The following is a 27,377-nucleotide window of genomic DNA, read 5'->3' as shown; positions in this document are numbered from 1 at the left end:
AACAACAACTTCTTTCATTAGCAACATAAGCATTAAATGACCAGAAAAGGAGAAGGCAGCATCATTTGTGCACCAGAGGCTTTGAAGAAGGATTGACTGCTTGGACCAACAGGCAGAAAACCACTGTTACAGAAGGGTTACAAAAGCTCTCCTGACCGCTTGACCCCGGCCAGCTTGACAGAGCGCCCTCACCTGGACATGTCTGAGAAGTCGGCCTCCTCCTCCTCGCAGCGCTCATCCAGCTCCCTCAGCGCCTGAGTCACGTCGTCCTCGCACACCGAGCCCACGGGGCTGTCGGCCAGAGAGCCCAGGTGGGGGGGCAGCTCTGGGGGCGACAGGGAGGCGGCCGCCGGGATCGGGGGCATGGGCAAGGGCAAGGAGGTGGACTCCCCGCCGTCATCCTCTTCCACCTCACAGAGGGACCCCGGCGGGCTGTCTATGGCCGGCGGGGGAGGGGGGGCCGGGTCCAGGTCATCGTGGGGGTCCTGGGTGTAGGTCAGGTCGCAGCAGAGCTCGGACGGGTCGGAGGGCAGCGGAGGCGCGCTGCCGAAGCCCGTGTCCTCGCTCACGCTGCTGCTTAGCTCATCCGCCGCGGTCACGCTCACTGCATCCTGCACGCACACACAGACACACACAAATAAACGTGCGCACACAAGACAATGACACATTTACTACACATGTTCAGCCCTGCAGCAAAATGTGAATGAGCATATGGATCCAGAAGAACAAATATGTACTTACTCCATAATTGGTTTCATTTTTTCCAACATTTTATATGTCTATAATGCTTACACAGCAGATTCTGGAACATTCTGCTGGCCTTTGGCCAAAGATATATGGACATATGGATCTAGAAGAACAAATATGTACTTACTTTACCACAAACACACTCACTCTTCCACAGACACACAAACACACTCTTCCACAGACACACACACACACTCTTCCACAGACACACACACAATAATTGGTTTAATTTTTTCCAACATTTAATTTATCTATAACAGCCTCTAATGCTTACACAGCAGATTCTGGAACATTCCACCGACCTTTGGCCAAAGATATATGGACATTTATGGAGGTGCGCAAACAGGTGGATTGACCACTAGTGACCATAACACTTTCTCTTAATACCACAGAGGGACCCTTAAAGCATTACAATTCACGAGATGGATATGCCATTCCGAAGATTGTGCTACTGTTGGAAAATGAGAGAATCAATAAATGGAGGGCTTAAAATCAATCTGTGGGCCTCAAAGTGTCACCAGTGGGCTAATAAAACAATGATGTCACGAGGACCCAACAGGGGTGCCTGAAGGAAGTGCCTGTAAAAAATGAGATTTGTGGCTACTGGTGTGGTTAGCTTTCCCGGGAGGTGTGTTGTAAACCAAACCAGTTATGAAGTCCATGCCCTAAAACCTGCCTGAAACGCAACCAATTAAACCAACTTCACTTCTGTCACTTGTCTAACAATCAATGGATCAATTTTTCGGTCCAATACGAGACAAGACACCTCTTGAATGAGATTACAGCCACATTCTTAGTTGAGAAGCGTGCTGTGATTCACCAAGACGCAGGGTTTCATAGAGACAACTACAGCCAACCATAAAACAAAGATTTATTTTACGAAAAAAAAGACGAAGGCGCAGTAAAGCGATGACGCTTGTATCAGGCACGCCACGCAATAAACTACAGACCCCCCCCCCCCCGCCCCCGATGACTAAGAGACAGACTTCCTGAACGCAGTGGTCTCATCCTTCCTCATGTTTTATTTAAGCTTTCTTGAGGGGGGTGGGAGAGAGAGATGGGGGACAGAACAGAGAGATAGAGATAGAGAGAGAGAGCGAGACAGAGGGACGGAGCAAGGGAGAGAGAAGATGGAACGAGGGGCAGAGAGAAAGAGTCTAATTGAAAACCCTCGTGTTCTCTTGTTCGTCTCCTCCTCCTCCTCCTACATCCCCCTCTCTTTGTACCTTATTTAAGAGGCTAATGCATTAACAGGAGGCAGGGCGGTGGCAGGCAGCCAAAGCGCCACGCAGTATTACGGAAAGCTTTTAAGGGGTGCGTGGCGTTGCGTGGCGCGGCACAGTGCTGCACAGCACAGCGGCTGAGGGGGGATGACTAAGAGTATTGATGGTTTTATCTCAGGGCTTCATTACGCTAAGAGCCGAGGGTGATGTAGGGGGGAGATGTCCTTGGGGTGATATTCAGATACGACAGAGTGGCGTTGGCAGACCGGGCCCGGCTCTACTGAGCCAGACTGGATCAGGCCCAGGCCAATACCTCATAGTCAAGCTTTCATTCATTCATCTGAACGCGTAAAAGGGAGGGGGGGGGGGCAAGGGGATTCTCAATATGAATAGCGTCCGGGAAGAACACCATTGACACAACTGACAAACGGGAATAATAACCTTTTAACAAAAAACCTTTTCACCAAAGCTAATGTGTTTCATTGGGCTAAAAGCTCCAAATATTAACCAACTGATTCCATGAGGCCTTGTTCAGATAAGGCTTGTTCCACAGCTGAAGACTGTTCATGACAAAATAAGGTCATCCCCCCCATCCCATCATAATTCACAAAACCTGTATGATGGGAATGAAAATGTAACCAGTAAATGTGAGCACAGATGTCGGTGACCACATGTTAACACAGTGACACTCTTTTAGTGGTGTTAAAAAGATGGCAGAGCATTGCATGTTAGTATGTTAATACAACGAATTTTGACCACTGCCTAAGTTGGCATCTCCTTGCGGTATGTGCTTTAAATCAGGAATTCTGGGTCAAGTGTGCTGCTCGCTACACTGGACCACTTCCAGCATATACTCACAGAAGTGTTGGCTGGTCCATGGGTGAGAATGGACGCTCTCCAGGAGTTTAACTGATTCCGAGTGTTCTAAGGCCCCGACTGGTTTGTTATGCACAGCAGGCCTGAGGTGTTTGTCGATTGCAACGACAATCACAAAAATCAAACAGCAAGCAACCAAGCAAGCCCTAACAGCTGAACGCCCCAGCAAATTCCAAAAAGCAAGATAGATAGAGAAAAAGAGGATACGAAAATCAGAATCTGACAAAAGCAGCCAACTATCGTCATTGGGCCACAAAGACTAGAAGGATTGGCGTCCCACAAGGTCTGGTACACGGACCTCTTCATTTGGTACTCTGCAATTTCTCTACCACCTCAACGGTAATATATGAAGGAACTCAAGAAGAGTAAGCCCTCTTATACTGAGGTGGAGCAGAGCAGCAGGTAAGTAAGAGAAAGAGAGCAGGGCACAGGCATAGCGAGAAAGTGTCAAGAGAGAAAGCTAAAAGGCACCCGTGCATCACAGTTTATTGCGACTCCCGATTGATCCCACCTCAGGCGGCTGGCTGCTATTGCTGTCAGAGTGGGCGGTCTCAGGGACAGGGCTGTCAGGGCGGGGCAGAGGCGGTGTGGGCGTGGCCTCCTCCATCAGAACACTGCTGGAAGACTCCTGGGACTGCTGCAACGAGTCGACGTGATTGGATGTGGCGTCGTCTGTTGCCGAGTCGCTATTTAGCTGTGGGGAAGGAGAGAGACCGAGGGATTTTTGACCATGGAAATTGTGATCCTCCACAAGTCCGAGACAGATATAATGAAGCTCCACAGAAGAAGAAAAAAACAGGTGGTAGTGGTTTGACTTGGTCAATAAGTTTAAAGTTACATGCTGTCAAAGCTGGACAATTACAGGGTTATTGGCTAAAGTATCTTGGCTTAAATGTTGTCTGGTAAGTTACTTAAAGAACAAGGACATAGTCACAACTGTTGTTCAGAGGATATTTTTTTCAATTTACATTCTCTTCTCTCAACAAGGCAACATGCCACATGCTTCAAACAGTTCAGTACAGTGCAATACAGTCTCTTGCAGTGAAAGAGTACATCAGTGTAGAGAACACATCAGTCTTGCTCACGCAGCCCACTACAAAGCAGAGGAAAAGAGGAAAAGGAGGAGGAGTAGGAGGAAAAAAAGAGGAGCAGGAGTGTCACTCCAAGGCGGCCTTCGCCCCATCAGCGTGCCTGTGCTGATGGCTGCTGGCGCCTCGTAGCAAAGCCAGAAAGGAGTTAGAGGAGCCAGAGGAGATTCACCATGACAACAGGGCATGCTGGAGGAAAGGCACGCTCCAAGCCCCAATTCCGGCGGCTTCTTTGCACAAAGGGGTCAAACGGGGTCATGCTATTAGGTGAATCATCCTTTGCTATGACATTTTCTATTGGGTGAGTTTCTAAAAGTATTAGGTCAGGACGTGAAAAAAAACTATTTTTATTAGATAAAAGTGTAAGAGGTCCAATTACGGAGTCCCAAAGTACAGGAGACTAACTTACCACCGAAAGAACGAAACAAAGAAAAACTGAAATAAAGAGAGAGCATTTGGGAGGGCTGGAATGAGAGGCAGAGGAGAGGAGTCTCACCAGAGGCCACCCTGGAGAGCTGGAGCCTCAGCTTGCTGCCAGGGATACGGGGAAAGGGGGGTTTGGGGGGGGGGGGGGGGGGGTAACTAGGGCTGAGATTTGGGTGAAGAGGCGTGCCAGTTACCAGCGGAAGCAAGCGTCTATGCTGCGCCTACGTGGGGGATTGGGGGTGAGGAGGTTTGGGTGGGGCACAGCAGCAGTGGCTTTAGCCCAGCACACATTCACACACCATGCCTGCCCCCCAGCAAAGAGTCAGGGGTTGGGGTAAATGGGGGTGGGAATGGTTGGCTTTGGGGTGAGGGAGGGGGACCGAGGGGATGGGACTTACGAGGTTGGATCGGTTGAGAATCTGGCTAGCACTCAGTACCTCCTCCTCGGACGACTCGTCGGTGTCCTCCTGGTTGGTGAGGTTGAGGCTGGGCGTGCTGCCCGTGTACTGGCACTCCTGCAGCGACGGGGTGTCGCCTTTGTCCATGCTGTCCAGCGAGCGCCGCCGCACACCCCAGTTGAAGTTGTCCATGCTCTCCCCCTACAGGGAAACACAAGAAACACAGTTAAAACAGAGACAGAGAGACAGAGCCACACACACACACACCGACACATACAGGCCAAGATGAGTGACAATCTACAAACTGAAATTTAACCCAGCTATAGAGAAGCCATATTCACCGAGAGTGTTTTCATGGCATTTCCCAACCAACCTTCAACCCATTTCTTAGACTACATTTGCTATAAAACACTGTTTACAATGAAGGACTGAGGTGAATCAAATAATACAACAAACTTAAACAACAACACAGAATGCATCACTCACAGTGAGACAACCAAAGCACATGGAATAATGATTGGCCAACCAAAAAACACAAATGCCACGACCTTCATGCAACATCACACAAACACACCAGTAACAGAATGGAGGATATCTCTTCAGGGATTCTAGGACTGGGACTACTACAACCCTAGGTGCACAACACGACAGCACATACTGAATTCTACACGAGCAAACACAAGGGAACAAACTTGAACTTGTGAGGGAGCGCACAGACTTGGGCAGGACATGCTTTAATGGCTTTAATGGCCCTCTGTAGCGACTGCCATTTAGTGTGAGGATAGCCTCCGCATGATTGACAGGGAGGCAGTAAGTGGTAGGTAGGGGTTGGGGTGATATAGCCTCAGAGAGCTCACTGGCCCAGAACAGTGTTGGACAGGAGAACTTACCTGCAGCTCCTTGTGGCAAGAGAGGAGGAGGAGAGACAAGAAGGGGGTTAGTGAGAGAGTGGGACACCACAGCGGGCACCGAGATAGAGGTGTCTCAGAGTGGGCTCACACACATACACACACAAACAGTGTTAACAGACACACACAAACACACAAACATACATATATACATACACACACACATACACATACATACATACATACAAACCATCTCAGTAATTCTACAGAAATATAACAATACAAATGTTTCTATTTAATCATGTCCCCTAAATTCCGTGATATTGGTTTTCCACACTTAACAAATCTTGGGAGAAACTCTTCGATCAGTTTCGATCTAAGTCTTCAGAGAGATTTAGAACTGCATGAGATGACCTCCTAGGGCTCCAACACTCCATCACACACACAGGCTCTCTGGTGAGTTCTGTCCTTACCTCTGCATCTTCCAGCTCCACATCCAGGAAGTCAAAGTCCTTAAACACCCCAAACTGCTGCTCACTTCCTGCATCCTCCGCCAGGGCTTCTTCCTCCCGGGTCACTTCCTCCACGGTGGGGATCAGACTGGTCTGCTGGTCTCCGGAGTCCAGATCCTCATTGGAGGAGAACACCACCTGGAGAGCAGAGGTCAAGTCAGATACATCAGCTGGACCCGAATGACTACAGAATATTCGGCATTCATTTCTAAAGAGAGTTTGTGACGGATAGCCAGACTCCACACACACACACAATTTAAGATTTTGTCTTCCTTTCGCCTCTTTCACACAGGAGCCACAAAGATGTCAGATTAGAACAAGTTTTCTAAAGTTAGGTAAATAAACTTAAATCCATCGCGGTAGATTTATGTATCTTTGCCGCCACAACAAGAGAAGAGGACCCAGGTCAGGAGAGGGGTCATACCGAGGGGTTTTTGGGAAGGCCTGACTCGGGTCCACACAGGGACAGGACATTCATCAGCTTCTCTCTGGTCCTCCTCTGAAAAGTCAGAAAGAGAAAGTCCATTATTCCATACATTCCTTCAAGAGAGAGTACATTTACATGACAGCACTTGAATGAACACACATCAAAACACCACAGGACAAATACAGCCACACACATACACACTACCTGAGACAGCTGTGGTCTCTTCCAGCTGACTGGCACCAGGCCGTTGGAGTTGGAGCCTGAAGAGGTGGAGGAGCAGCTCCTGGTCACGGCGATGACCTGCGGCTTGCCGTTACGACCGACCGCCGTGCGCTGGTCTCCATACTTATGCCCTATGATGGGCGTCTGTGGGTGGAAAGCTCTTGGATCAGCGGGACGGTTCAAACAGAGGAATCATTTCAGGTTTGACTGTTTAATAGATTTTTAAATAGAACTCTAACGAAGATTGGTTTGGCATCAACAGTTCACAATTTTGAAGAACTGTTTATGATATTAAAAAGGCTTTCTGTCAAACCTGTAATTTAAATGTGCGCTAAAAACAAATTGCCTGACCAAAGCAGTCCTCTACCAACAGAGCCAAAGTATGAGCAAAGACTAAGACTGAGGTTCTGGGTGGGGAAGCGATGACTAGGGCTAGCAGGGCGGTGGCCGGCACCTCGGAGATGTCGAAGTGGAAGTCCAGCGTCTTGCCAGGCAGCTCCTTGGAGGAGTTGTTGAAGATGCGGGTGAAGGCGATCTCGGGCGAGCCTGACGACTCCGTGCTGTACGAGCGCTGCACCTCGTCTGGCACCACCAGGCTGGCCGAGCGAGACACCACCAGCTTCAGGATGCTCTGGGCCTCCTTCCAGTACGGGCTCTACTCAGAAGCAAACACATCAAGCAGTCAGAGAGAGATTTCAGATTCCGCTCACATTTCATTTCAATTTAATTTAATTTAATTTAATTTAATTGTTAGTGATTGGCTTTGCCCTGCGACGGGGATACTAGATCCATATTCACACACTATTAAATCTTGGCTTATTTCACAGACTTGCTTTCCTATTTAGCACTAAAGTATACAAGCTGCTGTGAGCACACTTACAACATCATATAAAAATAAATGCTGTTCAGCTTGCCCAACTACAGTTTATTTTTTATAAACACAGAACGATGTATAACTCCAGAGTTATGTACCAAACGCCCCACAGCCTCAGTACCAGTAGTAACACTCCAGTGTTGCTACTGTTTAGGATCACTGTTCTTCCACACCGTCAGTGATGCTGATGAATGGGACTGTGCATGTGTGATTTCAAATCTCTTGAACTGGTGAGCATGGTTTTGCTTACAAGTATTCCCTTTTTTGAAACGCCCACACTACAGCGACAACTACACTGTGCAAAAGCACAAAATATAATTCACAAAAATGAGCTGTAAATACCCCTTATTTATTTCATTTCCATCTTTTTCCTGATAATGGTATTAGTGGGCGGATGGTGGTAATTAAGGGTCAAGCCACCCACTGATTTCTGCAGCATGGGAAACACTAATTCATTTTGCTGAGTAACACCGTCTCATAAATGCATTCTACGACTGGACAGGAAGACAACACTTCACATACACAGAGACAATGCCATCATACATCAAAGAGCAATTTCTGTTCTTACGTCCCTCTGCACACACAGTAGTACGAAATAAACATACCCTCTTCTGCTCGCCAATATAAATTCACACACAGACACCCTCACACAAACACACAGTCTACTGAGAGCAGTGAGTGGAGAATTGGCCTGAGGGAACAGGAATAGGAGCTGAAAGAAGAAAAACACCTCCTTTTCTAGCACTCCTCCCCCCAACTCCTATCCTCTCCACCCAGCCTGAGGTCAGGGCAGCTGAATAGCTTCCATCAAAATCAGAGGAGGCAGCGTAATGTTGCTGTTTCCACACACACACACACACACACATCTCAGTTCCTCACGAGTGCCTCCGCCCACTGTGTCCCTCTGAGCTGAGCCCGGAGGCCTGTGGAAGATCACACTCTAACGCAGACAAAGATGCTCTCCTTCTGACACACACACACACACACACACACACACACACACACACACACACACACACACACACACGACAAAACATACAAAGACGTACATGTAATGGCACGGTCATGAATGAGTAGGGGGATGGGTGATGCAGTGGGTGGTGTCTGACACTCAGCCTCATGCGACTGACCCCGACCCCCCCTGTCACATGTCCTATTTCAGCCCGACGGGGGAAAAGAGCAGGCTATATGCCATCATCCTGTCATTCTGCTCCAACCATTAGCCAAATAGGATGCCCGGGAGTTTATCTGAAAGTGGGCACTGCCGGTTCCTAATCTACAAATCCACCTTGGCATTTTGCGCTAACCCTCTGGTTTTGTTCGAGAGCGAAACAGAAGTCTGAGGAAAAAGCTTATAATGTGTGTTAAGGTGACTGATTACAGGGATGGAAGTCAAGACTCAAGCCTACCTCCTGAAAACTTCCTTTCAGAATGGTCATGTTTACATTACAGCTATGCAGACATAGAGCTTTCTGACCTGCACGTATTTGCCGATGATCTTCATGATCTCCAGGTTGAACTGCTTGACGGGCGCAGCGGACAGGTCGATGTGACTCAGCAGGCTGTAGATGATCAGCAGGAGGGACTGCTGCATGCTGGGAAGCCCCTTCTCCAGTAGCTGAAGGGAGGGAGAGCGATGGAAAGAGACGGACAACGTCAGAAAACATCAGGGATGGGCGGCCTCACAGTAGGCAAATGTTACTCACTCCATCAGGTTTTAAGTATAGTTCCCATTCCACTGTGTCTTACATATCTACACAGCCGAATCATTCATCGAGTGTTACTCATATGAAGGCATTACACAGTGTGAAATGACATCCAAATCAAAGGTGATAACCAAACACTTGTCAGGTCTGGTCTTTTGGTGGAACTACTGAACTGACTTCCATTGCCATTGGTTTGGGATGGCACTTAATATGGCTTCCACCTGAACGTGCAAATGGAGTGGAGGTGGGTAGGGAGAGGGTGTAGGGGATTGTTGGGATTTTATTTTGCTGTTGAACGCTGTTCCTTGTGACCGCACACCGCACACGGCCAGCAGGGGGGGTGAGTGAGAGGCTCACCTCGGCCAGGTAGGTGACAAGATTGAAGGTGATGTCGGCGAAGGCGTCGTGTAGGTAGCGGCACACCACGTTGATCCAGTTGGTGCTGTCGCGTGAGTAGCTGTGGGCGGAGTACAGGCTCATCATGTGCGCCAGGTTGGCCAGCGTGGCGGACTTCTCCTCGGCGCACACCTTGGCGATGCGGTCGGCCGTCTCCTTGCAGAAGGGCGTGGGGCTGTCGAAGTGCTGGACCAGGTGAGGCAGCAGACACAGGATGTTCAGGGGGAAGCCTGAGGACAGAGAAGAAAAGAATATGTAGATACTCGTTTCTGGTCAAAATGAGCAAAATCATCTTTTTGGTCAAATTTGGAAATTAAATGAAATGTTCTACATTTCTGTGGCGCCTTCATTAGGAGGACTATGCCCCATATGTGCGATGGTTATGCTACCAATGGAAGCTATGGCTAACAACAAACAACCAGTAAACGAGTGGCTGAGGCACATAAAACAAACTGGTGAAATGGTATGAACGCTGGAAAGGTTATCGATAACTTTATCATTATACAACACTTCCATTTCCAACTTTTTGGCCAGTCAAGGTGCTTATTTTGACCATGGAAGAATTAAGGTCCCTGACGATGTTATGTGCTTTTTGATAACTGTTTGTATAACCCTAAAAAGCTTTTCTGTTGCCTAAACTCTCCCCCCCCCAAAGTGGTTAACAACAATAGTAAACACAAAGTGATTAGACCAAGGACAACGGAAACTCCCGCTCTGACAAAAGTGGCCGAACTAAAAAACTGAAAAACGACCCACTTTATGGAGATGTATAGATTTTAGAAAGCAAAATTAAAAAAGCGGTATGTGGGTCATTTTTAGATGTACCCTCCTTTCAAATCGCTGTATCGTATGAACTTCTGTAACACTGGACTCATCTTGATGTGACAGGTCCTCAGATATTATCACCAAGAACTACATTAGATAATCTGAGGTCGGTTCAGATAACTGATCTAAAGTATGGCCTTTTAGTGTAATCCCACACACACACACACACACACACACACACACACACACACACACACACACACACACACAATGCTCCTGGACCCCACACCCCTGAACGCCCCTCTCACCTGCGACCTGCGGGGGGTCGACGAGCGTGTGGCGTGAGACGCTGATGAGCTTGCTGAGCAGGTGGATGGTGAGCTCCAGCGTGGCGGCCGAGGTGAAGCCCTTGAGGAAGAGCTGCAGCAGGCCGGGGAAGCTGTACCACTTGAGCTTGGCCTGCACGCGCTCCAGGCGCTCGCGGCTGTCCGCCCGCTCCAGGGGCAGCTGGCCCAGCAGCCGGTTCAGCAGCCGCAGCGCCAGCAGGTACTCAAACTCGTAGTCCGACTCCAGCAGGGAGGCGGCGATCCAGAACACCGTGGCCATCAGGTTGGTGGGGTCGGCCGGCGGGGCCGTGTCTCCTGAGCGAAGGTGGGGGGGGGGAGAGGGTGAGGTTTCTGTGCATTCACACACATGTACGTGTGTGTGTGTGTGTGTGTGTGTGTGTGCTTTGGTGAGACAACAATAATAACTGTGTTTATGTAGTTGTAAGTAGCACTGATGCGCTTATACTTTCAAATTCATTAGAGGCCAATAAACGGTGCATAGAATAACCTTTCAAATATTTCAAAAAGCTTGTAAATAATCAACACACTAATAAATAATAAAACTAATTAAAAGAAAAAATTCTTCCTCACCTGGCCCAGGTCCTCCTCCTCCCCCTATGCCTCCCCCTCCTCCCTCCCTCAGCGAGGACAGGCTGCGGGTGCGCGGCAGGTTGCCATGGCTACCACCCAACCGCTCTGCCACGTCCAGGGTGTTGCTGCGCCGCCGGTCGCCCTTGCGCTCGCCCATGAGGCTGGCACGGAGCGAGTTGGAGCGGCCGTGGCCGTAGTGGGCGTGGAGGAGGCCGGCACCACTGCTCAGGTGGAGTTGGCCCGTGCTCTTGCGGTTGATGGCAAACTTGGTGCCCAGCAGAATATCATGGGACGAAGGCCTACGGAAAACAAGGGCAGGGGGTCAGTGAAACAAAGACTTATTATTAAAGACTTAGGATTATCCAGCACAATAGAGTATGTTTACTTCATTTCCCAAATTGTACTCTACACACTATTTCTGGTTTGATGCATCTGCATGTGTATGTTAGCCTGGATGTTAGTGTAAGGCTCGGCGGGGGGGGGGTCTTACTGTGATAGAGCAGTGAGCAGGTCGTAGTTCTTCATGGTGTCTGCAAGCGTGTCGATACCAGCCTCCAGAGTCAGTAACAACTCTATGACAAATCCCTGAGAGAGAGAGAGAGAGAGAAAGAGACAGAGAAAAAGAGAGAGAGAGAGAGAAACAGAGAGAGAGAGAGAGAGAGAGAGAGAGAGAGAGAGAGGGAACGACAGAGAAACACACACACACACACAGAGTGAGATAGATAGAGAGAGAGTGTGTGTGTGTGTGTCTCGGAGATGAACATCTCAGCCCAGCTGACCCTAAATGAATGGGGATGGATATGTGGTCCACTGAGGCTGACCCTTAAATAGATGCACTCGACTAGTGAATCAGAGCAAATGGTCCCCAGTGTCTGGACAGACCTCCTTAACAGCAAGCCATGAATCATCGGCAGGCTGGGAGAGCAGGGATGTGTGTGTTCGAGCATGTATGAGTGATGTCCTCTGTGTGTGTGTGTGGTCTCCATCATTGTAGCTTCAACGGTGTCAAACAAGCAGAAGATTAGTCTTAGAAGTGGTCTGAGTACACATGATGTGGTGTATGAGCTTGGTGTGCAGTCTGTGTGTGTGTGTGTGTGTGTGTGTGTGTTTCCCCCCCCCTCTCTCTCTCTGCGCTTAACTGGGCCTCCTTACTTCTGTTCCCTACTGTCCCCACCAGACGGAGGAGCAAGTTAAGAATGTGTGTGCGTCTGTGTGCGTCTGTGTGCGTCTGTGTGTGTCTGTGTGCGTGGTAGTCTACCATGGTCTCCATCTGCCATGCAAGCTCGACACAAAGGGGGTTTGAATGCGTGTGTGTGTGTGTGTGTGTGTGTGTGTGTGTGTGTGTGTGTGTATGTGAATGCGTGTGTGTGTATTATACCTGGGCCTCCTCTCCCGGGTCTCCCACCGTCTCCACCAGGCGTGAGAGCACGTCAGAGAGGGTGGCGGCAGTGAGCGGCTGCTTGAGGGCGCGGAAGATCTGGAAGGAGCGGCCGGCATAATGACGAGACGAACACGACAGAGCCGTCTGCAGGGCCGCCTCACTTAGCAGCTGCTCCAGCTGGAAGCCTACACACAGAGACACACACACACACGCACCAACAAAAAAGCAGGATTGAATTGATGGGCAAAACTTGATTAATTTGATAGTAACACAACTCTCTAATTGAAGTAATTTAATTGAAGCCACCATGGCGGTATGTTCACCATGACGACTGAGAGTGGGTGCTTACCTGACTGAGTCTGTTTGAAAACATTCACCACGTGCCGCAGGAATACACTGAGCTGCTCGGCGCTCTTAATGTTGGGGTTCTTCGGAGCCACGTCTTCATGGTTCCAGAGGGGGCCCCGCTTCCTGTGAGCCAACCAATCAGGGCAGAGAAGGGAGGGTGTTAGTGACGGGAAGTCCCAGCGCTTGTACAGACTTCAGAAAACACCTCACTCCGTACATGAACACCAGCCTAGCATGCATGAGTAATAACAACACAAACACTGCAAACTGAAGTACACACACACACACACACACACACACACACACACAGAGGGCAACAGTACCGCCATCCGGTCAGACATGGCTGCAGGTACGGGACAAAACAAAGGGCTTTAAGCAATAACAACACTGAACGCACAAGCACACAGCCTATGCTAGAGTCATAATCCAACCAGACAGGCCTAGTCAACTCTACCTACAACTGAGACATTGACAACAACTGATCTAGGAACAGTTATAACAGTGTTAATGAAGCCCAGCAGCCGATAGAAGTCTCGTTACCTGGAGGTGATGAACTCGATGAGGGCCTTGACCCTCTGGTCCTGCTCGGCCGACAGGTCCACCTCGCTGAGGGCGGTGGGCAGGTGGGGCAGGGCACCGCTGCCCAGGCTGATGCTCGAGGATGTGGAACTGGAGCTCAGGCCTGAGTCGGTCATGGGGGACGGCTGGTAGTCAGAGACCAGCTCACTCACTCCTGAGGGGGAGGGAGGAGGGTTACAGCGGGAGAGTACCAACACAGACACACAAGACACACACAAACAGGACATACACACACACATGCACACACAGACACAGACACAGACACAGACACAGACATATCACGAAACTTGTACAACTGTTACTACTATGCTCTACTATATTCCACTAAAAAGATACAAAAACACTACAGACACTTTCAAGGGACTAAGATGCGATAGTGAAAGCAGCATTAAGCCAACACTGCCCTCTGGTGCTAGCCTCAAATATAGCGTGCGACCACCACAGCACTTAACTGCAGGGCTGAATCAGACAAATGAGAGATGGACTACATGTGTTTGCTGATCAACATGATGGTCAGTCCAACTGCATGAAACATTGCAATATAAAGGATCCATCTATCCATGCATCACATATTCCTGGCTGACAATTCCATCTACTGGGTTCATTTCACTCTTGGAAGTAGGAAGTGGAGTGTGGACTGGCCCTTACCAGTCAGGTTGAACTCCTGCAGGGCTGGTTTGATCGTGAGGACCTTGGGGTCGTTGATCTCGCGGTTGCGGAGCAGAACGGAGGCCAGTGATTGGACGCTGCTGTTAGTTCCCTGGACGACCAGCAGGTGGAGTAGCAGGCGTTTGCAGTGCTCATAGACTTCTGGATGCTGGTGGTCAAAACCTGTGGAGACACAGACAAAGGCTTAGCAACCGAGTACCAATATGAGAAAATAATAATTCACCAATGACAGCGTCTATCAATCTCTCAAACCTAACCCTTTCCTAGTCTGATAGGGCAGTAAAACACACCTCCCGACCACAGACTTAAGTTTGCCATGAAGTGGTATCTGTGCTTGCTATTGGAGAACTTGTATGAGTATGAGTATACAAGTGTGAGTATACGAGTGTGAGTATACAAGTAAGTATATGAGCACGGTATTGACCCTGTTCCCAATGCTGGTATCAGCGCAGTATCCCCATCACTGATGTAAGGAGAAGTAGGGTCTTACCTATGAATATGGCATGCAGTAAGAGGTGGAGATAGGCTCCCCACTCCACTTTAACTCCATGGTCCACTATGAGGTCAGTCAGCAGAATCACAGCTATGTTACACCTGAGAAGAGGGGGAGAGTGAGAGCGAGAGAGAGAGAGAGAGAGAGAGAGAGAGAGGGGGGGGGGGGGGGAGAGGGAGAGAAAGGGAGAGAGAGAGAGAGGGAGGGAGAGAGAAAGAGAGGGGCGTACAGAGAGAGAGAGGGAGGGAAGGAGGGAGGGAGAGGAGAGAGAGAAGGGAGTGTTTACACAATACTCATTGAAAGCTCAGTGTGACTCAAACACCTCCAGCCACACATTTCTATATTCTATATCATTTCTATAGCTCCAGAGTATGTGTGCGTGTCCCTGTGCGTGTGAATGTGTGTGTTACCTGTGCAATGACACCCCCGGTGTGTTGGTCTCAGGCAGGTAGTCCACCAGTGGGGACCAGCAGCCCCCCGTGGGGGGGAAGGGCAGGGGCTCGGGACGGTTGTGGTCCATCACCTTCAGACGCCAGTTGGCATAGACGGGCATGGAGTCACCTGTGAGGGCACAAGCGCTGGGTGAGAAAAAGTAGTTTCACGAGCACCGGCTCACAACTGTGATGAGAACTGAACACTGGAACCAGAGTACTGATGTGGCCCATACAATATTGATTGTTTTAACCTTCGGGAACAACTGTGAGCTCAAACGACTTGAGACCAGAGGAACAAAGACCTCTACGGATGGATGGTCTTTGTTTGCATTTCCCATCCCAGTGGTCTCTTTCAATTTGAGCCTGTGTGAGAGGGTGTGTGTGTGTGTGTGTGTGTGTGTGTGTGTGTGTGAGTGTCTCTTACTCTTTTCCTCTTCATAGGATCCTCCAGAGCTGCTGCTGTAGCGAGACTCAAGCCGGTGGTGCTGTCTGTTGAGGTTACTGTTCAACCCGCTGTAGATGTCCAAGTGTGTGTAACTGCACAGAGAAGACACACAGTGTCAGCGCACCCAGAGCATCATCACAGCCATGTCTGTGTGTGTGTGAGAATGTGTGTGTGTGAGAATGTGTGTGTGTGTGTGTGTGTGAGAATGTGTGTGTGTGTGTGTGTGTGTGAGAATGTGTGTGTGTGTGTGTGTGTGTGAGAATGTGTGTGTGTGAGAATGTGTGTGTGTGTGTGTGTGTGAGAATGTGTGTGTGTGTGTGTGTGTGTGAGAATGTGTGTGTGTGTGTGTGTGTGTGTGTGTGTGTGTGTGTGTGAGAATGTGTGTGTGTGTGTGTGTGTGTGTTGTTGTCTGTGTATGCATGGATGGCTATGAAGTGTGACAGGCAGGGATATGCAATAATGCATTTGTTCTTACTTGTCTTCCATGTTGGGATCTTTCATCTTGTCATGGTGGGGCTCTTGTCCAGGCACCATGGTGTTGCTACTAGATGTGGTTCCTACACACACACAGACACAGACACCCCATCAGATCTTTCATCAGGCCAAAAACACTTCTAGTCACTACTGAGCAGCTGTTGTTTTCAAATGGTACCCTTAGTCTACAATCATATACTGGTCAAAGTATCTCCAGGAATGGAATTTGGAAGAGGGGAATCCCACGGCATTGTGGGAGTTGTAGGCACATACCTGAGGTGACAGAGGGGATCTTGTAGCTGGAGGTGATGCGGTAGTAGGGAGGGTTGTCCATGTGTGTGATGGCCGAGCTCACCGGGTCTGTGAGCTCCAGCTCACACATCAACTCCTCCAGCAGCTGCATGGTCTTATCCCGGCCCAGGTACACCACCACTCGCTTCACCTGGAGACACACACACACACACACACACACACACACACACACACACACGGATTTTACAAATAAGTACATATCATGGCAAAATCCAAATTTGGCTTAGAGGAAGTATTAAAATGCAGTCACAGTTTCAGTCCATATTGTACATTACAGGTTAAGGTGACACCTGCGCTTCAAGATGAAGAGGCTACCAATTACTGCTGATGTAGAGCAGTACACATATACGGTATGAGGACTACGAAATCATCAAAATGTACAGTCACAGAGGCCATTTTGGACTAACCAATTAAAACATGAATTTACTTACATGTAATAACAAAATTACAGTTACACAGAAAATCAATGACTATTTTTGGAAGAGAGGCGCCAATCATGACTGGTAGCATGACTGTGAGAGTTTTTAAGGTCACAGATAGGTTAGTGTCAGCAGGTGTGCTGTGTGCTGATTGGATGCGTGTTCTGTCACTCACATAGGGCAGGAGGCTGGGTTCGCTGTTGACCCCCGACATGCTGATGAGGAAGTGCAGGATGATCTTGAGATTTTTGGGCCAGCTGTCTGCTAGAGTGGTCCACACGTTTTCAATCTCAGACCAGGCAAACTCATCTCCATACTACAGACACAGAGAGAGCAGAGCAGCACTTTAGTCAAATGAAATGGGCGTCATGTTCAGCACAGTGTTTGTTGGGACATATGGTGTATGTCAGAGTGCGGTTATATGGGGCATTACTTGGCATATGTGGAGATTTTCAGAAACACAATAATCGTGCAATGTGTGTGTTATAATTTGAGGTTCTTGAGCAACATGATGGTGTGGAGCGGTGACCGTGTGTGTCATACCTTGGCGGTCATGAACATGAGGTTGTTAAGCGGCATGGTGGCGTGTGTGTGTGTGTGTGTGTGTGTGCGTGTGTGTCATACCTTGGCGGTCATGAACATGAGGTTGTTAAGCACCATGGTGGTGGTGGCGTGTGTGTGTGTGTGTGTGTGTGTGTGTGTGTGTGTCATACCTTGGCGGTCATGAACATGAGGTTGTTCAGCACCATGTTGGTGGCATGTGTGTGTGTGTGTGTGTGTGTGTGTGTGTGTGTGTGTGCGTGCGTGTCATACCTTGGCGGTCATGAACATGAGGTTGTTAAGCACCATGGTGGTAGCGTGAGGCGATCCCCAGCCCTCTCCCCTGAGCCAGCGCCGGCTGTTGACCATCATCATCTCCCGCGTCTCCTCCTCATCCTCGCCTGACGAAGGCTCCTCCTGCCGCCGCATCGTCGGCTTGAAGTCCACCAGCTCCACGTTGTTCATCCAGGGCAGCAGGTAGTGCAACATCACCTGCCGACCACCGGGATGCGCTGTCTGGATACGCTGGCTTACCTCTGCAGGAGAAAATGCAGAAATCAGTATGGCTCAGAATGACAGTCACACAGTGCAGATATGAACTGCCATTTTATCTGGCTCGACAAATAAGACTGAAAAATGGGTGAATTGTTTTCATAAAATGTCTCGAATAAAAGTGTGTCTTCAAAGAAAGACAGAGAGAGAGAAATGCTCAAATAAGCAAGTGTTACAGAGAGCGTGAATGCATGCATGACAACAAGAGTGTGTGTGTTTGTTTGTGTGGAGTGTAGATGTGTTTATGTGTGGGGGGCAGTGTTTAACCTGACCTCAAAAAACACGCAGTTTGCTTGTGTGTGTGTGTGTGTGTGTGTGTGTGTGTGTGTGTGTGTGTGAGAGAGTGTGAGAGTGTGAGAGAGTGTGTGGGTGTGTGGGTGTGTGGGTGTGTGGGTGTGTGGGTGAGTGGGTGAGTGGGTGAGTGGGTGAGTGGGTGAGTGGGTGAGTGTGCGTGTGGTTACCTGAGAATAGAGGCAGTGTGAGCTCTGGGTATGTGCGGGCCAGCTCTTCACTCAGCTGGTAGTAGGACAGCGAGTAGAGGTGGGGCAGTGGAGAGGGTGGAGTCAGGATGCCATCGCTCCTCTGGATCTCCAGCTTGTGAGCGTAACGGAACAGCTTGGGCTCCAGGATCTAAACACACACACACACACACACTCTAAGTATGAAAAGTCAACAAGTCCTGCACGCAACATACACAACTGCCAACCTTGACGCCAGTTTAACATCAGACAAGTTCAAGAGGGGGAATGTGGGAACCCAATAAAGTGCATGCACGCCATACAAGTCTATTAATGCGCATGTTGAGGAGTGCACAGGAATGTGTGTGTGTGTGTGCGCGTGTGTGTGTGTGTGTGTGTTTCACCTGGAGCAGTTGCATGGCGACCTCGTAGATCTCTCTGGACGAATCAGCTGCTTTGAATAGGATCAGATTCAGTAGCACCACAGTGTCAAACTGGTAATCCCTGCAAGAGACACAATGTTTCAGAACTTTCCAGAACACAGTCACATTTAGAGACACAAATCCATAGGCTCAGTCATTAACACATCAAGGTAACATAAAAAAAACAGACACACGTACTTCCTGACAAACGAAATTACAAAGATTTTGAAACTGTGCCTTGCGTCTTTAAGACTGGTGGTACATGACCACACACATGTAGACACACACACACAGTTTGGTGTGGCGCGCACCTGTTGTGAAAGACGTTGGCGATGGCCTTGAAGCAGCCGGCGGCGACGCGACGTGAGCCTGTGTAGCAGCGGTCCACCGCCCAGAACATGAGGTTGCTCTGATCTGGGTTCAGTTCCAGCAGCAGCATCACCGCCTCACAGCCCAGCTGGTGCACCTGGGGACAGATGAGGGGGGTCAGCCATACATGGCTCTAGATGTTCACAAGCTTAATTTAAATGTCACAGTGATTAACAAGGTAGAGGGGTCAAGGAGGTCACGACTCGAGACCTACATAACACGGCTGAAATTCTGCTGGAATAATCAAAATGTGCTAAAAATGCAGACCATGATGCATCATCCCTGTCAAGCACGCCAGAACAACCTAGAATGACCCTGACCATTCATCGTCTATGTATCTCTAACGCTTTTTTTAACCTTACATTCATAAACAACCTACTAGGAAAAAGAGGTGAATGTCGAGGTGTATAAACTAAAGAACAGCCTGGGATGAACCCAAATTGACTATTTATGAATCTTTTAAGAGCTTAGGATTGATGAAAAGATGAAACAGACATTCATCTGACCCTGTTTAGCATGGTACAGCTGAAGAGGAGAGAGAACCACACAACCACATTCACAACCACTGGCAAAGGGAGCAACTGCTAGTATTAGCAGTCACAGTCTGAGCTCTGACCACACCCTTGTGTTGGGTTGGGCTGGGCTTGGGGGTTTACCTTGCGGTCCTGAGAGTCCAGGATGTTGTCCAGCCACTTGTAGAGGTAGCCATCAGATGACAAGCCCACGTTATCAGCCACTGGTCCACAGCACAACACAGCAGACATGGCCTGTCACACACACACACACACACACACACACACAATAATGTAATTAGGGATGCACCGATCCGCTTTTTTCACCTCCGATACCGATACCGATATCTGAGGTTTAGTATCGGCCGATACCGATCCCATGCCGATATAAAAAAAAAAGCGAAATGATGGTAACAAACTGTAAGTTTCATTGGGGGAGATCTGGGATCATGAGACTTGACTTAAAAATGTCTTTCCTATGTAAAAAAAAAACCAAATAAACAGATATAAATGTACTGAATTACTAATTTATTTAATCATTTTGCACCAGTAAAACAATCTTAATCATATAAATATAGTGTGACTGGTTCAGTCAGTGCAATTAGGGATTCAAAATACAATGTAAAACAAAATAAATAATAAAATAATAAATAGCTCCAGATAGGGGTGGGGGGAAAAATCGATTATTCGATTTTAATCGATTCTCTCTAAAACGATTCTGTCTCGATTCAGAAAAGTTCATAATCGATTTTGTAATTTAAAAAAAAAAAAAAAAAAAAAACATTTTTTTTTTTTTTTTTTTACACATCCATTTTATGTTGAAATGCAAGCTGCATCGATTATTGGATTGTTCATAGTAAGTCAAAATTGTGACAAGGAAAAGCTTTTTCTCTCATAAAAAATAGAGAAGGTAATTCATCTGTTGATTTTCTTTAATTATCAAACACAAAGTAGGAAGTGTAGCAAAGACTCTAAGTAGCAAACTCAAATGTTTTAAAAGTCGAAATGGATTGATAATCGTTTTATCGGTTTAAAATTGATAATCGTTTTTTTTACACATCCATTTCATGTTGAAATGCAATTATCGATTGATTATCGAATATCAATTCGAAACCGATAAAACGATTATCGATGTATTTTGACTATTGAATCATTTGAGTTTGCAACTCAGAGTCTAAATTGAAGAAAATCAACCGATGAATTACCTTCGCTATTTGCTTTATTAGAGTAAAAGCTTTTAATGGTCACAATTTTGACTTTCTATGAGCAATGCAATAGTCGATGCAGCTTGCATTTCAACATAAAATGGATGTGTAAAAAAAAAAAAAATAATAATTTAAATTACAAAATCGATTTTAAATCGATAATCGATAATCGATTTTAAATCGACTCGTTGACCTCTGAATCGATTTCGAATCGAATCGTGAGGTGCCAAGAGATTCCCACCCCTAGCTCCAGATAGCAGATCCTTTCGCTCGCTCCATTTTGTAAACACTGAGCTCTGCACGGCGTGTTGCTTTTGTATGACGTCACTCACAGCGCACAGCATAGAATTACACTGAATAGATCAGCCAATAGACAGAAAGATAGATAAACTTGTATTAATCCCGTGAGGTAAATTGAATTATCAAAGCAGCAAGGTAGTAGGAATAGGATTCAAGTATAAATATTAAAAAAAAAAAAAAAAAAATTTTTTTTTTTTTTTTGGATCGGCACATTTTCACCGATACCCGATCTAGAAATGTCGTCAATATCGGTACCGATACCGATACAAATATCGGATCGGTGCATCCCTAAATGTAATGGGTTTAAAAATAGGCCGAACCTGCTTTCGGTTTGGCGTCAGAGAGGCAGTATCCAAATGAAATTGGACTTTTCCAACAACTGGGCTGAAGAAGATGTATGTTACCATGCAGACGGCTGTGGACAGTACCGTGTCAATAGGACACGTCCGTGTGTGAGTAGGCCATGTTCTTTACATTATAATGTTGCGAGCGAGTCTGTATAAAGTCTGTCTGTACTCTCTCTATATTTCTATGTGAGGGAGTCCAAGCACTGCATGGGTGTCTGTGTGAGTGTGTGTGTGTGTGTGTGTATCTCTGCGTCCATGTATCTGCCACGTGTGTGTGTGGTTTTGTACCTTTAGGGCGCAGTACTGGTGTCGGTTGATCTGCATGTTGCGGTCGCTGTAGCGGTCCAGGGGGGTGAACATGATGCTGAAGGGACCGGCCCAGTGGCTGAACAGCATGAAGAGGCTGTGCCTCAGAGACTGCTGGGGGAAGATGCTCCTCCTCTGGTGCACTGTGGAGACACACACACGCAGACGCACAAGCACAAGCGCACATGCACACGCACACACAAACACAGAACATACCAATAGACAAAAAGATCAGGACAACCCAACATGCATATTTCTTCAAAGCCACAGAATATCTTCTGTGTTTGTATTTTATGCGTGTGGTGGTTGTAATTCTCTGGGTGTGACTGGGCAGTGTGCGCCGTACCTGGCACGTTCTGGATGATGTTGGCCACCAGGGCGCTGAAGTGGCAGCGGATGTCCCGCAGCGTGTCCGAGTCCTTGTCGTTCTCCGCCTCCAGGAGCTGGCGGGTCAGATCCACGTACTCCAGCAGCGTTGCATTCAGAGAGTGCGTCTCCCCATCCAAGCCTCCACTCGTACTGCACACCACATGCACACAGATCAGCACACACACACACACAGATCACGTACATGCACACACACACACACACACACACACACACACACACACACACACACACACACAGATCAGCACACATGCAAGCACACACACACACACACAGAATTAACAAGGTTCGCACATGCACACACCCACACAAATACACGGCCCACAGGCTCACACTTACACACACACACACACACAGGCAGGGGGCATACAAAAGCACTCCCAGTCCTCCCCGAGGTATACTGTGTTGGGTTGTACCCAACATTCTACAGGTTCTACAGGCATACTGGACTGTGAGTGGAGATGTGTCTGGTGTGGGTGAGGGACTCACGTCTGACTGACGACTCCAGCATCAGCCAGCAGCTCAAAAATCCGGACCAGCTGGACCCTGAGGATGTCTCGACGCCGGCGTCGTTTCATGTTCTGAAAACACAAAAACAACAGTTTCAGATTCTCCGTCAATGTCAGTGCTGTAGCACACTGCCTGCCAGATGTCTAAGTGGGATGCGTGACGGGTGTGGTAGAAGCAGAGGAGAGGGGAGGAGAGGAGAAGAGGGGTCCATGGTTCTCACCTCTGGTCTTCTCTCCAGAGCCTCTTTGATGATGGGGTTCAGCTCTTCCAGCAGCTCTCTGGAATCGCAGAGATGGAGCAATGAGCACACACACACACGCACAGAAATAAAAGCCTTGAGGTCTGACAATTCTCTAATTTTAAAAAACTACTTTAAGTCTTGACTTCACAGTACACACAACATTACCATTTTCTACATTTGGTTTCAACCTTTCAAACCACATTTTCATGAAGATATTTTAACAAATACTTGATACAAAAATCATTACCTCATTCATTAATGCTCCTGTTCGAAGGGAAACTTCTAACTCTAGAGTGTGTTTATACTACCTTCCACCTAGAGTGTCATGATGTGGAGCCACACACACCTGAAGGCGACGGGGTTGGTCCGGCCAAGCCCCAGGACAAGTGACTCTGTGATGTCCATGCTCTCGGAGCGCATCATGGGCACCACGTGTTTGAACAGGGAGGAGGGGGACGGAATGCCTATTATCTGCGCACACACACACACACACACACACACACACACACACACACACACACACACACACCCCAGTGAGCAACCTGATTATAAATCAACCTCATTAAAACTACAGTGGTACGAAGTGCCATTTTTACAATTAATTCACATCTGTTTTTCAGTGGTGATGATGGCTGCCAACATGCTGTTAATGTTTGGATGAGTGGCTGTCTTAATATTATAGTTCTATTGCAATTACTGCAACTAAAGGGTCCATTGCCAAGGTCTATTACTGTCATAATGAAGCTGGCGCTAGCCAACCCTCCATGTGTCAGGAGGTCCATGCAGCACACCTGTTTACCAGAGCCCTATATTCAAAAGGTCGTTAAGGTCTACCAGTGCGGCTATAAATCACCTTCTATTGGGCAGCTTTTCTCGTGCTACTGAATATTGCACATGGAAGAAGAGACCCAAGGCCCACACCTGACTGACTGGAGTAGACGGGACTAGACTGGGCTACTGGACTGGACTGGGCTACTGGACTGGACTGACTGGACTAGACTGGACTGGGCTACTGGACTGACTGGAGTAGATTGGATTAGACTGGATTGGGCTTGACTGGACTAAACTGGACTACTGGTGTAGACTGGACTGGACTGGGCTACTGGACTGGGCTACTGGATTGGACTGACTGACTGACCTTGGAGTCGTAGCTGTAGCCGCTATCCGGGGTGGACGCCAGCGTCTCAGGAGGGGAGCAGCGGACCGAGCCAGGGGCGGAGGAGGAGGAGGAGGAGGATGAGGAGGAGGCGGCGGAGGAGGAGGTGGCTGAGCTGCAGCACAGGATCAGGTAGTTCCTCCACAGGCCCACGTAGGAGTCACTACTGCTGCTCAGGCTGTTCACCTTCTTGGCGTTGATGGGGCTACTGCAGGGGGGGTAAAGGGTTAACAGCGTCTACATTAAAGGGTTGAAATCATTATCAAAGAAAGAATTGAAGAGTATAGTATTATATATATATATATATATATATATATATATATATATATATATATATATATATATATATATATATATATATATATAAGCAAATATGTATTGATTGAAATGTGTAATATTAGCTGAATCACCCAGACAAATAGATGCCTGTCAACTCAGATGTGTGTACAATGTTTTCTTTACTATTTAGAAACTATATGGCCAAAAGTGAAGGATGAAGAGACAGAATAGAAAGGCAACATTGAAGCAGACAAGGCAGAAAAAAGGACCAGACTAAACGAAGAAGCCACACGGGTATGTTAAACTCTACATGACATTAATGTATGTGCTAATAATAATCTCCTAATGTTCACATGACATGCATAACTAACGGCAACGAACACAACTCTGCCCACTGATTAGCCATCCCAGCGGCAGGGTCTGAACACTACTCTGCACACTGATTGGCCATCCCAGCGGCAGGGTCTGAACACAACTCTGAACACTGATTGGCCCTCCCAGCAGCAGGGTCTGAACACTACTCTGCACACTGATTGGCCATCCCCAGCGGCAGGGTCTGAACACTACTCTACACACTGATTGGCCATCCCCAGCGGCAGGGTCTGCAGTGTGGCGGTGCAGGCCGGCGGCACGTACTTGATGTCGACCTGTGGCGAGAGCAGCTGCAGGCGGGTGGAAGCGAAGAGCCAGGCGTAGCCCAGCGCCGTGGGGCAGTGCTTGGGCAGGTTCTCCTGCCGCAGGTAGCTGGACAGGCTTATGACCCACGGGTCCTGGCCCTGCGTCACGTGCGCAAACACCCAGATGTGCGAGGGGCTGACCACGTCGAACTGGTGGCTGATGGGGGACGAGCTCCACTCTGCCAGCGTCTGCAGGTCGATGCCGCTCGGGCAGTACAGCAAGTTGGTCTGGGGGGGGGGGGGGGACACAGGAGGGTCATCAGTGGTCAGAGACGTCTGAGAAGTATGGAAGTGTTTGATACGTGTGTAGAATAAATCAGAAGAGTAGCGATAAAGTATATTTGCTTCTCAGGAAACTCTCTCCTGCCTCTACACATTATTAAGCGTCTCTTTCGCTGCTATTCAACAGTCGGTTGAATGTGTGTGGCTGTTGTGGTGCGAGTCTGTTTAAAAGTGTGAGTTTATGTTTTGACAGAGTTGCACAGTGTGTGCTGCATGTGTTAATATGGCCAATGAGCTAAACTGCTGTGCATCGTGGTAAGCAACTCTGTGTCTCTTGGTGTGTGTGTGTGTGTGTATGTGTGTGTGTGTGTGTGTGTGTGTTACCTGATCAGCCCCAGTGAGGTGGATGAAGCTCTCCAGCACTGACGCACTCAGCCTGTCCATCACGTCTATGGCCAACTCCTCATCTCCCTGACAGAGAAACAACAATCAAGGTCTCTCATATGAGAACACACAAACTGGAGCTTTTGAGTTTTAAAATGTACTAATGATTTAAGTGATTACATTTTAATTCTAATCTTGGAAGAAAAACTGAAGCAGTTAAAGAGATGTAATTTAAAGAGAAAAAAAAAAACAGAGAATTGCTGGGCAAGTACGGGAAGCATTGGAAGGGAAGTACGCTGACCTAACCCACTGAGGTGGTGAGGTGTGTTACCTTGGCGATGCCGAGTGCGGTGTGCAGAGCGCGGACCTCCTTGAGCACGTTGACGGCCAAGCGACGCGTGGCAGGGCGGCAGCTGCACAGCACCACCAGAGCCAGGCCCTCCACCAAGTGCAGCACACCCAGCTGAGGAGTGCGCTCCAGGGGAAGACAGGGGCTCGAGGTAGGGCCCTGAGGGAGCACAGAGGAGTGAGAATCAACAAACAACACACGACACACGACACACACAACCTCGGATGGGCATATTTTGGTTCAGCGTCGGACAAGGATACTCACAGTGGCGGGGTTGTTGGCTGCCGTGGCGGGGTTGGCTGCCGTGCCGCTGCGGTTGCTGGTGTGCACGGCCTGCCTCCACTGGATGATGAGCTGCAGCAGCATCTTGACGGCGTTGTCCAGCAGCGTGGGGTGCACGTCCGTCACCTCGCGCACCACGAAGTACACAAAGCCAGACAGCACGTCCTCGCGCCACTCCGGGAAGTCCACCATCAGAGCCTGCAGGGTGGTGAAGGCCAGACCCCGCAGTTCCTCATCCATGTGGATGGTCAACCTGGAAAAGAGAGGAAGGGAGAGGAGAGGAGAGGGGGATAGAGAGAGAGAGAAAGAGAGAGATAGAGAGAGAGACAAAAGCAGGATAGATGGAGTATAGAATGACAGGTTACGATCATATAAGTTGAAGGACAGAAAGGCCAATGTCAAAAGGAGAAACAATAAACATGAAAGTAAAAAAACAGAGAGGGGGAGAAAGAGCGAGGGAGGAGGTTGGTAGAAGTAGAGGGACGAAAGAAAGATGAAGAAGTTGGGAGTCCTTCCTCAGCAGGGGCTCCTGACCACCTCTGTGTGTGGACGGCTGGGTGAGTATCTTACTTGGCCAGCAGCTCGATGAGGTCCTGTCTGCTCATGCCGTCAGGGATGAGGCGGGGGATGGCCGCCACACATGTGCGGAACAGATCGATCTTCGGCTTCCTCTCACCCCTATGCCAACGGACACGGTATACGTTTAGACACACACACACACACAACACTGTTCCACTCACTCACTCCCACACACACACACACACACACACACACACACACACACACACACACACACACACAAACAAACACACACACTACTCACGTGATCATGTCCTCTGGCTCCTTGTTGGACATCTGGACGTTGGTCATGCTCATGGAGCGGCCCACCTCTTTGTCCAG

The 27,377-nt window shown here is 48.4% G+C and overlaps 1 protein-coding gene across 5 annotated transcripts in view; it reads right to left on the bottom strand.

The window, feature by feature from the left end:
- Window positions 1-27,377, bottom strand: part of fryl (furry homolog, like) — a 94,107-nt gene that overhangs the window by 17,517 nt on the left and 49,213 nt on the right. For 3 of the 5 annotated variants that reach the window (XM_080833204.1, XM_080833205.1, XM_080833202.1), the window contains 39 exons: window positions 27,301-27,377; window positions 27,048-27,155; window positions 26,460-26,730; window positions 26,178-26,354; window positions 25,847-25,933; window positions 25,200-25,468; window positions 24,267-24,492; window positions 23,475-23,599; window positions 23,108-23,165; window positions 22,867-22,958; window positions 22,337-22,509; window positions 21,973-22,133; window positions 19,977-20,087; window positions 19,263-19,417; window positions 18,934-19,033; window positions 18,533-18,701; window positions 17,793-18,055; window positions 17,155-17,295; window positions 16,522-16,690; window positions 16,250-16,331; window positions 15,754-15,866; window positions 15,306-15,456; window positions 14,893-14,996; window positions 14,382-14,564; window positions 13,695-13,887; window positions 13,156-13,277; window positions 12,804-12,991; window positions 11,916-12,010; window positions 11,426-11,724; window positions 10,817-11,149; window positions 9,705-9,973; window positions 9,119-9,259; window positions 7,222-7,422; window positions 6,750-6,911; window positions 6,543-6,617; window positions 6,080-6,256; window positions 4,759-4,959; window positions 3,358-3,540; window positions 193-611 (listed from right to left, as the gene is read on the bottom strand). The exon at window positions 27,301-27,377 is cut by the window's right edge and continues 56 nt beyond it. In XM_080833204.1, coding sequence (XP_080689330.1) covers window positions 193-611; window positions 3,358-3,540; window positions 4,759-4,959; window positions 6,080-6,256; window positions 6,543-6,617; window positions 6,750-6,911; window positions 7,222-7,422; window positions 9,119-9,259; window positions 9,705-9,973; window positions 10,817-11,149; window positions 11,426-11,724; window positions 11,916-12,010; window positions 12,804-12,991; window positions 13,156-13,277; window positions 13,695-13,887; window positions 14,382-14,564; window positions 14,893-14,996; window positions 15,306-15,456; window positions 15,754-15,866; window positions 16,250-16,331; window positions 16,522-16,690; window positions 17,155-17,295; window positions 17,793-18,055; window positions 18,533-18,701; window positions 18,934-19,033; window positions 19,263-19,417; window positions 19,977-20,087; window positions 21,973-22,133; window positions 22,337-22,509; window positions 22,867-22,958; window positions 23,108-23,165; window positions 23,475-23,599; window positions 24,267-24,492; window positions 25,200-25,468; window positions 25,847-25,933; window positions 26,178-26,354; window positions 26,460-26,730; window positions 27,048-27,155; window positions 27,301-27,377 — 6,623 coding nt within the window. The remainder of the gene's footprint in view (window positions 1-192; window positions 612-3,357; window positions 3,541-4,758; window positions 4,960-6,079; window positions 6,257-6,542; window positions 6,618-6,749; window positions 6,912-7,221; window positions 7,423-9,118; window positions 9,260-9,704; window positions 9,974-10,816; window positions 11,150-11,425; window positions 11,725-11,915; window positions 12,011-12,803; window positions 12,992-13,155; window positions 13,278-13,694; window positions 13,888-14,381; window positions 14,565-14,892; window positions 14,997-15,305; window positions 15,457-15,753; window positions 15,867-16,249; window positions 16,332-16,521; window positions 16,691-17,154; window positions 17,296-17,792; window positions 18,056-18,532; window positions 18,702-18,933; window positions 19,034-19,262; window positions 19,418-19,976; window positions 20,088-21,972; window positions 22,134-22,336; window positions 22,510-22,866; window positions 22,959-23,107; window positions 23,166-23,474; window positions 23,600-24,266; window positions 24,493-25,199; window positions 25,469-25,846; window positions 25,934-26,177; window positions 26,355-26,459; window positions 26,731-27,047; window positions 27,156-27,300) is intronic. The other 2 variants (XM_080833206.1, XM_080833203.1) reach the window with 2 other exon arrangements.

This window comes from Sprattus sprattus (assembly GCF_963457725.1).
Source record: "Sprattus sprattus genome assembly, chromosome: 2".
Taxonomy (NCBI): domain Eukaryota; kingdom Metazoa; phylum Chordata; class Actinopteri; order Clupeiformes; family Clupeidae; genus Sprattus; species Sprattus sprattus.
This window is presented reverse-complemented; position numbering and strand designations above follow the sequence as displayed.